An 11,260-nucleotide genomic window follows, 5' to 3' on the forward strand; every position below is an offset into this window, starting at 1 on the left:
AAGGTGTGGACATCAGATGGAGCATTCTGGGATGATTTGGCTCTGGGTGCAGGACCGCCTGTCGCCGCCAGGGGGAGTGGAGCGCTCTTTGTTTGTTTCCAGGCGGACACCGACGAAGAAGCGAACCAGCCAATCACAAGCCAAGGACGGGAGCCACTTCCTGTTTTCAGTCCTTCAGGAGTCTCGTGGACAGTTAGCTTCATTCTACGCGTTAAAAAGCCATGAATGCGCTGTTCCGCTGCAGGGTGCTCGCGTCTGTGTGCAGACAGCCGGGTTTATTGGGCCCGACGGGGGGGTTTGGTCGCGTCTGTTCGTTGCGTAAAACCCGGAACTGCAGCTTTCTAGCTTCGCGTCATCAACAGCAGCGGCGTCACGCAGCCTCGCGTCGCCTCGAGACCAGGAGATGTTCCTCAGACGGCAGGCTATCGGACAGTCCGGGGACGAGCGAGGAGGGGCCGGGTGAAGGGGACGAAAAGAGCCCCTTAAATCACCGTAAGTGTCGCTGCTTGGGATAAATGATGGAAACACCTCTGGAAATCATCAGCAGAGGATAAAGTTTGTAAATGTGACGAAAAATATAAAAACTCAAAGGGCAAAATCCAGACCAATACTTGCTTATTATAGCAATTTAACCTTTAACAATTTAGCAGTTTCTAAGTAAAACCAACAGAAAATGAAGGAAAACATTTTATAATTAAAAGGACAAAACAGTGATGCATCATTTAACATGTCTCCTCTATTAAAGCTTAATTATTGATTTTTATAATCTTATTGTGGGTTTGTTAAACATGTTTGACAGTAATCGTCTTGATTGTCTCCTCTGCTGTTTAGTTTTGGAGTTAAATAGTTGTTTCATCATCAAACAAAAATCACTAAATTGTCAAATTTCTCTTCCACACTTTTCTGGATTCCTGCTACGTATTTATATATTTCTCATCTTGCTCCAGATTTGAACTCTCCCACTGAAATAAGCAATAATATGACTGATCTGAGCTGTAAGCAGACATCTGTGGGTGATATTACTGTGTATTATTTCCCTAAAGTGAATAAAAGTGAATGTTACATCGGTGAAGGGATGTGAATTAATTTTCATACTTTAAATATAGAAGCGTTCAGATGTTGTTTTCCGAACTGTTTCCTGACTGAGTCTCCTGGTTTGTCCTCTCCAGGCCCCTCTGAAGCGTTCACCCTGGACGTTCTGGTGTCTCTGCTGCGGCAGGAGAACGCGGCGGACCTGTGCGTGATCAAGGTGCCCGATCACGTCAGGTACACGGAGCACTTCATCGTGGTCAGCGGCCTGTCGCCCAGGCACCTCCGAGCCATGGCCCTGTACGCCGTCAAAGTGGTAACTAAGAGCCTCGTCGATTTTTTTGCTCCTCATTAGACACGTTTTCCCTTCGGCGCTTTTGTCTTTAAGGCTCGCTTCTCCTCCAGTATAAGTTCCTGAAGAAAGAAGAGGACACGCACGTGAAGATCGAAGGGAAGGACGCAGAAGACTGGCTGTGCGTCGACTTTGGTACGTAAAATCCTACCACTGGCTTTTATATAAAACGATACAAACCGTTCATTTTTGTTTTTTTTTCCCTCCTGGTCTCAGGTGATATTGTCGTTCACTTCATGCTGCCGGAGACAAGAGAGCTGTACGAACTGGAGAAACTCTGGGTTCTTCGCTCCTATGATGAACAGCTGCAGAAAATCCCGACTGAGACACTGCCGGAGGACTTCATTCTGGACGTTGAACTCCCAAAGTGACCGTACGTTTGTCCGGCTCCGAGCGGCCGAGTTCAGGAGAAAAGTGACGTTTTGGGTTACCCTCTCCATATCTGGCAACCAAATGCTTGATTTGGTACCTAAATGGATAAACTATAAAAAAAGACTGATCCCTTATTTAGGGTAAAACACTGCAAACACGTTTTCTTTCTTCACACAGGTAAATGTTAACGGCTGATTTAAATATTAGCCTTTTATTTATATCATGGAGGAGTAATTGTCTTCAAATGTTGATGGTTTGAAATAAACTGATGTTATATCTAATTATTAGTGCTGGGATGTGGCAGGTTCGTGTTCCAGTTTAGTGTTTGATATTCGTAGTGGCGTATTAAGAAGCATACACAAAACTGTGCAAAAGTCTTGAGTCGTTCCTCGTGGCGTCTGCTTCCAGGTGGTCCTGATCGGTCATTTTAGATTTTTTTAAACAGCGTTTTTTTGGACCTCGGTTGCTTTTTCACCCATTCTTTGTCTGAAAAGTATTATTTCTATTTAAGCCAGAGGTTCCCAAACCCTGGTCCGTGGGCCGGTACCGGTCCGTAGGTCATTTGGTACTGGGCCGAATGACATTTATTTTGAAAAACTGACCGGATTCTCTCCACTACATCCGTCTATGACTCCCTCTTGATGCGTGCAGAAATGCATATCGAGGTCACGTGATACGTTACCGCTAAAAACAAACCTACAAGCAGCAAAACGAGTAAAAAACAAACGTTTCTGGAAGCCCTAGATGGGACCGTCTCATTACTGAGAAACAGGCTCAGACCTCCCACTGATTCAGTGTTATGGTGAGTTGTATATGTGCACTTTATATTTGTGGTGTCTCTTATTTTGAAGGGCATGTTTAAACACAGAGAACATCAGGGGGAGGAGAGGCTGTTATTCATGTTAATAACGCAGTACCAGGACGCAGCTAACAAAGCTGCGAGGACACGTTGGATTTACGTTTATTATGTTTTTAAAAAATACCCCCGTTTTCGTGCCGCTCATATCATTTTATTTTGTTGTATTTATCCGCCGCACCTTTAAAGGCCGGTCCGTGAAAATACTGTCTGATAATAACCCGGTCCGTGGAGATAAAAAAGGTTGGGGACCGCTGGTTTAAGCCACTTAACTCTGGCATACAAATCACCCAAAAAACCACCTAAACTCAAGAGATTGATCCGTTTTAACTCGAAATGGACAAATCAGAAAATATTCAAGCTTAGATGTTTAGAGACGTTTTTTTCCAGCTTGTCACAAAGACAATAAATCTGTAAATGAACGGTTTGAGTCGTGAATCAGTGTTTCAGCACCGAGGGGAGGATCCGTTTCTGTCAGGTGATGATGCACCTTCTCTCCTCGTCGTTTGATCGGGTCCTTTTAGGAAGTAACTTTCTGTCGGATTGATGCGGAGCTGGAGCGGCGGTCATCCTTCCGGTGTGAAATTCAAACAGGAAATGAGTCTCAACGTGTTCGTTGACGCCGCCCGGTGGTGCGAGTTAACTTCTCGACAGAAGAAGAACTTTCCCCCGTGGCTTGATGTCAGAAAGTGAAACGATTCTCTGATAAACGCCGACGAGGTCACCGCAGACCGTTCCGAGGTGATGTTTTCCTGCCGGCTCGCTCTTTTTAAAACAGAAAAATAAAGAGCTACTGTTGGCCGAACTATTACCGGTGCCGCGCATTAACCCTCCACTTTGGTGCGCTGAAAGGCTCTGAGCGGTAAATTGGTAATGCGTGAGCAAAAGTGGTCAACACTTAAAAAGGGGGAAAGAAAGGCGGCGTCTTTACAGCCTGCACTTCTGACGTGTTTGGCAGAGAGCAAACATTTATCTTAAAACCTCTCAGCTACCAGCACGCCAAATTTTACCTCAATATCTGTAACAATCACTCAGTTATAACCCTCTCTGTGTTGGATAATGTCGATTAGCTGTGGCAGCCACCTTGAATGGGGTTGACTCCAAAAGTGAATCAGTTGTTGACGCACATGCGGTGATTACTTCCTGAAACTTTTGTTAAAATCCATCCAGCGGATCATGAGATATTTTGCTAACAGACAGAGTTGACTTTAACAGTTTATGGCAAAGTTTCAGAAGCAGATCTCGTCAGAGCTCAGTGTCTCTGTTGGGGATCAGTCTCAGCTACTACCAGGCCAGTTTTTAGCTCCATATCTGTAACAATCACTCAGTTATAACTGTTTTTGCGTTGGCTAAGGTGGTGTAGCTGTGGCGGCCATCTTGAATGGGCTTGGCTCCAAACGTCAAACAGCTGTTACTTTCTGGGAGTTTCATTAAAATGCACCCACTGGTTCATGAGATATTTTGCTAACAGACGAGCCGCGCGCACAAACTGATAAGGGGGGGAGATAATAAACCGAGGAGAACCTGCCGGTGGAACCGAATGTCCAGGAGGAGGCGGGAAGAACGAGTTCACGAACACAACACGACCTCCCGACGAGCCGCCGCCACACCTCATTGGTTCTCTGCTGGGACATTAGCTAAATGTGAGAAGCACAATGAAGCAGGAAGTGACCCGGCGTTCGAGCGCCGCGGTTCTCCTTCCTGCAGGTCTGAGGACAGGGCTCGGCCACAGCCTGTGACCCGGACTGCGGTCCGGCTCGTTCTGGGCGCCTTCGACGCAACGCGACACGTATTTCAGCCGGTCTTTGAGCTCTCACACATCGCGTTATCGCTCCATTTTTATTTGTTACCAACAGAACACATCACAGCCACACAGACGTAATGAGCAGCCATTATTTATAAGGGCAAAAATCTAACAAAAAGAGTCCGTCAGAAAGAATGTACTGTTGTGTATTTATAAGGACAAGCAATAATAATATAAAAGGATTTAAAACACGGCTTTGTCTCCTCATCAGGAGTGCCAGGACTGAGTGTGCGTTCACACCAGCCCCGTTTAATCCGCTTTAATCGAGCTCTAGTTCGTTTTCGGGGCATTTCTCCCGAGTGTGGGACACCTCAGGGTGGAGTCTACGGTCCCTCCTTTTTGTGTAGAAAAGCGTAAACGGCGTGGAGTGTTTTGGATCGATTCGAACGGTTGTCTCGCGTTGAAAGGGACGCTTCTGGACATTTCTCCAGGCCTCCTTTCAGCCACCCTTCTTTGACCTTTGACCTGATAATCACGTTGGCTTGACGGCAATTTCAGATGGTTCATGCATCCTTTCTTTTTCTTTTTTTTTTTTTCCCAATGCCACGGCAATTTCCAGTATCGTTTGAAGCCACAGATGGGGAGAGATAACAGTGGGAACATTAAAAACGAACCAAACCGAGTGAATTTAGAGCAGCAGTTTTATGGCGAGCCGCTCTGCCTGCGTGTGTTGAGGTGTATCACGATGCGCGTTGCTTAAGGCTTATGGCTTTTCTTTCTTCTTCTTTTTTTCTGGGAAGCGAACGCCATCGAACCATCTGTTGGACTCTGGAGGGAGAGCCGAAACGTGCCGCTCCAGCTAATGTCGTCATTACCCACACAGCCGCTTTTACCCCGCTGTCGTGCGGCCATTAGGCGTCTCCTCGTCGATGGGTGGTGGGGAAGGGGGGGATTAGTGCGTTTTGTTTTTTTTTTTTGTTTTGTTTTTGCGAGAAGCAGAGAGTCCGTCCTGTGCGATTTACTCTTGAAGGCGCCTCAGACAGATGCGCCTCTCCTCCCCGCACGTGTCGGCGAGCTGAGTGCACCGTGGCGCGCGGCGGCCTAATGGTGCACGGAGAAAAGAGCGTGTTAACCGGCAGCTGTTTATTGCTCCCTCAGCTACGCAGGAGGGAATCATTTCGCTCTAATCATCATCACCTCCAACCAAGACCAGCCCTGTCTGTGACACAAACTCTTACAAAGAAGTGTTTTCTTCTGATGTTTGTCCGTGCCGTGCTGCGCTGGCAGCGGCCCTTTTGTTTCCTCTTGGCGGACATATTTGTTTGCGGGGCTCGTCGGTCTTGTTGGAGGAGACGCTTTAAGGACTCTGATGTCTCCACCTGGTCCTCATTTGTCTGCAAGGCTCCTGCTGGCTGATTTTTTTGGGGGGGGACTGTGCAAAATTAGGAGCGTGTTATTGATAGGCCTCGTCTCGCAGCGGGCGATTTTATCACACACTGACGTTGAGTCGTAGCCAGTTTCGTATGGAGTCGTGACCGCCATATTGAACTGAGTGGACTCCAAGTGTGAATGGGTTGTAGACGTACACCCACTGATTACTCTCTGAGAGTTTCACTAAAATCCGTCCAGTGCTTCATGAGATATTTTGCTAACAGACAGACAGGGTTGACTCCAGCAGTTAATGGCAAAGTTTCAGTAATAGATCTTGCGGGATTGGTTAGTTCTCGGATTATTTGTTGGGGGCAACTCTCAGCTACTACCACACCAAGTTTTAGCTCAATATCTGCAAAATTTAATGAGTTTTTAAGAGTGTTTGCTAAGGTCACTTAGTTGTGGCAGCCATCTTGAATCGGACTGTCTCCAAAAGTTAATCAGTTCTAGACGAACGTCCATTTATTAATTTCTGGGAGTTTCATTAAAATCCATCCTGCGGTTCACAAGATATTTTGCTAACAGACAGACTGAGTTGACTCCAACAGTTAATGGCAAAGTTTTAATAGTAGCTCTTGCGCCATCGGTTAGTGCTCTGAGTATGTGTTGGTGGCGACTCTCTGCTACTACCACACCAAAATGCAGCGCAATATCTGTAAAACTGACTGAGTTAGAGCCAATTATGTGTTGGCTAAAGTCATGTAGCTGTGGCGACCATCTTGAATTGGACTGACTTCAGAATTTAATCAGTTGTAAATGTGCATCCAGTGATTACTTTCTAAGAGCTTCATTGAAATCCATCCAGTGGTTCACGAGATATTTTGCTAACAGACAAACAGACACAGGAAGGTCGGCAGCCGGCGATTTAAAAAAAACAACTTAACTTTGAGTGACGACGGTGGCGGACATGTTTATTCAGGAAATGACAGCTTGGCGGTGACGCTTCGGGTTTCTTTTTTTTTTTCTTTTTGGAAGACGAGACACGTCGGGAAGCGACGTCCAGAGAGAGACTGAGACGAGAAGTTTTTCTTGTTCTCCACGACAGCTCCAATCTCCTGTCAAATTTCACCTGAGTGCTCCTCAAAGAAAATGGACGCCATTAGAGGCGTCCTTCCATTTGAGGAGGCCGGAGCGCTTCGTGCTCCTCCATCAGTGAGAAGTTGATGCTGTTTTACCCCCACACCCCCCCCACACACACACACACCCCAATCTTCTGATTTACGGTGCTCTGCTGGAGCGATTTGGTGTGATTTGGGGGCTGCCGCGCTCGTTTCTGCTGACCCCAAACAACTTAATGTCGATTAATTGTGCTCCAAGTGGAGTTTCCACTGTTTTGTATCTTTGGAGATGTTGGAGCGATTGAGGCTTTGACCGGATCGCTCTGGAGCAATTCTGACACGCCGCAGGAAAAAAAACAAAAATTAATTGAGATCGATGTGCGTTAAGAAGTCCTTCTTCTTGTTATCGAAGGCTGTTTGTGTTTGGCTGTCTGTTAGCAAAATATCTCATGAACCGCTGGATGGATTTTAGTGAAACTATCGGAAATAAATCGTTGGATGAACGTCTACAACTGATTAACTTTTGGAGTCAACCCCATTCAAGATGGTTGCTGCAGCTAAGTGACCACAGCTACCACAAAAATGGCTGTAACTCTGTCGACTCTATTGACACTAAGCTAAAATGTAGTGTGGTAGTAGCTGAGAGTCGTCCCCAGGACATACTCTGAGCACTGACCTATTGGGCGAGATCTGTTTTTAAAACTTTGCCATTAACTAATGGAGTCAACTCGGCCTGTCTGTTAGCAAAATATTTCTTGAACCGCTGGACGGATTTTAGTGAAACTCTCAGAAATTAATTGTTGGCTTTACATTTAAAACTCATCAACATCTGGAGTCAGCTCAGTTCAAGATGGCCGCCACAGCTAGTCAAACCTATCCAACACTAAAGTGGTTATAGCTCAGACAGTTTTACAGATCTAGAGCTGGGTGTAGTAGAGGTGGAGGTGTAGTAGCTGAGACTGATCCCCAACACCAACTCTGAGCACTAACTATCACACAAGATCTTTGCATCATATTTTAACATTAACTAATGGAGTCAACTTTGGCTGTCTGTTAGCAAAATATCTCATGAACCACTGGATGGATTTTAATGAAACTCTCAGGAAATGATCGTTTGACTCGTGTCTACAAGTCATTAGGTTTTGGAGCCAAACCAATTAAAGATGGCCACCACAGCCAAGTAACTTTTGAAAACAGAAAAATGGCAATAGTTCAGTCATTTTTGCAGCTACTGAGCTAAAATTTGGTAATTAAAGGTGGCGGGTGACATGCATTCCTAACAGAAATGTAGAACCTTTTAATTTTAATCTCTCCAAACACTCGAATCTGAAAAACCACAATCAAGCATCACTGGTTACATCGAAGTCTGTCAGGACCAGTTGTGTGTTTTTAATTTTAATTTCTTTGTTCTTTTTAAATGACACACCATTTCTTATTCAGACCTGCGTTTTCTTTCAGCCCAACACAAAACCTGCGGCGGACAATCGGAGCAGAGAGAGGCAAGACTCCAAAAGTGTTCGACATCGTTAATTAAACTCACCTCTCGCCGCCGCGGAGGTCACCCCGCCGCAGCGCACCCGCCCCGCGCCACGCGGGAATAATGAGCCGCGTCGCAGCCCCCATTCATCCCGCCGCGCTCCGTCTTTAAGTTCACTTTCGACAAAAGGAAGTCCCGTCCTCCTTCAGGCCGAGCGGCGCCTTAATGAGTCGGGCGCCGGCGCCTTTTTTGTGTCGCCATAATGTGGCTGCATGTCCCCGTTTGTTTGGCTGCTTTGCCATTACAGGTTTAATTAAGCTAATGAGGCAACAGATATTTCTCAGGAGTGACTTTGAAGGAAATGAAATCGCCCTCCTCCTCCCAGTCCTCCTCCTCCTCATCATCATCCTCATCCTCCCTCACGCAGCTCCGCGCTATAAAAGAGGGGGCAACGCCGGGAATCTGACAAAAGGAGCTTTGGACGGCGAGGAAACCCAGAACTACTTTCAAGTGTAAGGATTTTGTTGTTTTTTTTACTTCTTGTAATTTAATTGGAAGTTTCCACTTTTGACTCGAAAGCTTTTCTGGCTTCAAGAGGTGTTTTTATTTTTTCTGTATTAACTGCTTCATAATCAGTCTCTCCTTTTCATTCTGCGTGATCCCCCCTCCCGTCCAGGATCGTTCCCCCTCGACCCTCCAGCGCTGCGATGTCTCCGGGTGTCCTGGCTCTCTGCCTGCTGGTTTGTACCCTCTCGGGCTTAAACGCGTACCCGGTCAAGCCCGCCAGCCCCCGGGAGGGAGCGCAGCCCGAGGAGCTCGCCAAGTACTACTCGGCCCTGAGGCACTACATCAACCTCATCACGAGGCAGAGGTGGGTCTCTGGGGAGGAAGGGGGAGGGGAGGGGTGTTTGTGCTGATTCCTCTCGTGTCCAAACGTGCAGGTACGGGAAGCGAGACAACCCGGACACAGTGTTTTCAGACGTGCTTGTGAAGGAGAGCACGGAGAGCATCCCCGGCTCCAGCTACATCAGGTAGGTGGTTCAGCTCAGTCAGCTGCTCTCAGGTCGACAGAAGCACCCGGGAGTCTCCCGCTCTGCGTGGGTTTTAACGGTTTGGGTTTTTTCCCGTGTACGTCTGCAGGTATGAGGGGCTGCCGGGATGGTGAGGCCGCTGGAGTCGTCACGTCCAACCTGGAAGCTGCTCCCGTGTCTGTCACCGACTCCACATGAACTTGTGTTGCATGGAATAAAACACTGTTCAAACAAAAACGCTCTTTGGTGACTCTTGTCTGGGTGAGCCGTAACGCGCGTGTTCCTCTTTATGAGCCGGCCAGTGTTTAAAAGCTACTCACTGCAAAAGTCATGAAAAAAACAAACATCACATATCTGATATCAGTGGTTAATGTGACTTTAAATTAAAAGCAAGATTTGTGACCAGAAATGGCAGAGGTGACTGAAACCAGGTCAACGTTTGGGACGGAGAAGTTCCACAACTTTGAAGCATCAGATTTGTGGAGTGAAGTGTGCAGATGTAAAGATAGGTTAAGGCTGAAATGATAAATATTTCGGTCTTGCAGACGTTATGTCTCCACCGCCCTGCGGGATCCCCGGTATTTCTGCTCGGCAGCCGTCTGACTCGTTCTTTTCTCTTTTCTTTAGCAGCAGATTCGCTCCGATTCCACCGTATTCCTTTACCCACACAGACTACGCCCAGCCTGATGAAGGTCAGTCACCTGACTCCAGCCTCCACCTAGTTTTCAGCGGATTCAGCCGAGCGCTTTTTTACGTTGAGTGCGGACCCGCGTTTCAGAACCGCATCTGAAAATTTATTGGAGGAGACGCTTTCAAACGGCCCCGTTTCATGTTGTTCAGAGTGATAAGTAACCTGGATAAGGTTTTAAAAACCTGTTCACCTTAAAGTCTGTTGTAAAGATAATTAAGAATGAGATTTAAAAAAAATAAAGGGGACACAGCTGCACACTGGGAGCATAAATGACCGCCGATCAGCCATAACATCCTGACTCTGAGCAGTCAGGAACAAAGAGCATAAAATCTGGACATTCGTTGAATTAAATACAGATTTTATCCTGAATCTAAAGTTTTAAGTTGGCGTTTACACTCAAAATATGTAGGTTTTGTTGTTTAAAGCCACCGTAACCACTTGAAGGGACGTAGTAAATGTAACATTTAATTTCCGAGTCTTGTGCCAGAGTATCAGCAGTAAAGCAGCTGACTGTGTGGCTCACCTCAGGCTTGTTGCTGTCAGACGAGGGCGTTACGCAGGTTATCCCACCAAACCGCTGCTCGCTTTACTTCTGAGTGGTCATAATGTTCTGGCTGAACTGTGAAAAACCGGTTATTGGCTGAATGGCAGGTTCAGAATACAAATAAATAAATAAAGTGGGAGATGTTGACACAATTCACTCGTGGAGTAATACCTCCCTCTCCTGGTGAACTCCCATCCCAAACACAGCTGCAGAGGAAAGGAAAGCTCCACAGTCTGATCTTCATGAACAGACCGGGAACATCGGGCTCTCTGCAGAAACACACAACGGGAGGAAATCTGGTTCTCGTTGTTTCAGTGGTTAATCTTTAACAAAGTTCAGATCATTTTCTTTCTTTCTTAGCAGCTTCTTTTTTATTCAGCTGTTCCCTTTTCAGGGTTCACCACAGCGAGTCGTCCTCCTTTATCTAACTGTCTTCTGCGTCCTCTGTCCTCAGTCCAATTATCTCCATATGTCTCCTCTTTTCAAAACCAATAAAATCAGTTTTTATACAATTTAGGAACTTTCTTTCTTTCCCCTGTAACATTCCTGTATTTAAATCGCCGCTTCAGAACAACAGAATTTCTCTGGGTTTCGGTGTGGGTCCCCCTCAGGGGGGGTTGTTTTCGGCGGACAGCCCCGCCACAGAACCGCGTGGAGGCGGCCCTGCTCCGGGGA

General features: G+C 46.5%; 2 protein-coding genes across 4 annotated transcripts; both read left to right on the forward strand.

The window, feature by feature from the left end:
• The first annotated feature begins 128 nt into the window (after positions 1-128).
• On the forward strand, positions 129-9,023 carry malsu1 (mitochondrial assembly of ribosomal large subunit 1). 3 transcript variants are annotated; one of them, XM_037980368.1, is made up of 5 exons: positions 129-492; positions 1,170-1,345; positions 1,435-1,516; positions 1,598-1,754; positions 8,747-9,023. In XM_037980368.1, exons 1-4 carry the CDS (start codon positions 222-224, stop codon positions 1,750-1,752), a joined length of 684 nt encoding a protein of 227 aa, XP_037836296.1. In that variant the 5' UTR covers positions 129-221; the 3' UTR covers positions 1,753-1,754; positions 8,747-9,023. The 3 variants fall into 3 exon arrangements, with proteins under 3 accessions (XP_037836296.1, XP_037836295.1, XP_037836294.1); XM_037980367.1 differs by lacking the exon at positions 8,747-9,023 and adding an exon at positions 8,301-8,430; XM_037980366.1 differs by lacking the exon at positions 8,747-9,023 and having other exon boundaries at positions 130-492; positions 1,598-2,034.
• LOC108241905 lies at positions 8,509-9,601 on the forward strand. The gene is made up of 4 exons (XM_025008143.2): positions 8,509-8,831; positions 8,996-9,190; positions 9,261-9,350; positions 9,460-9,601. Exons 1-4 carry the CDS (start codon positions 8,545-8,547, stop codon positions 9,482-9,484), a joined length of 597 nt encoding a protein of 198 aa, XP_024863911.2. The 5' UTR covers positions 8,509-8,544; the 3' UTR covers positions 9,485-9,601.
• Positions 9,602-11,260: the final 1,659 nt, after the last annotated feature.

This window comes from Kryptolebias marmoratus, linkage group LG16 (genome assembly GCF_001649575.2).
Source record: "Kryptolebias marmoratus isolate JLee-2015 linkage group LG16, ASM164957v2, whole genome shotgun sequence".
In the NCBI taxonomy this organism is placed as follows: Eukaryota; Metazoa; Chordata; class Actinopteri; order Cyprinodontiformes; family Rivulidae; genus Kryptolebias; species Kryptolebias marmoratus.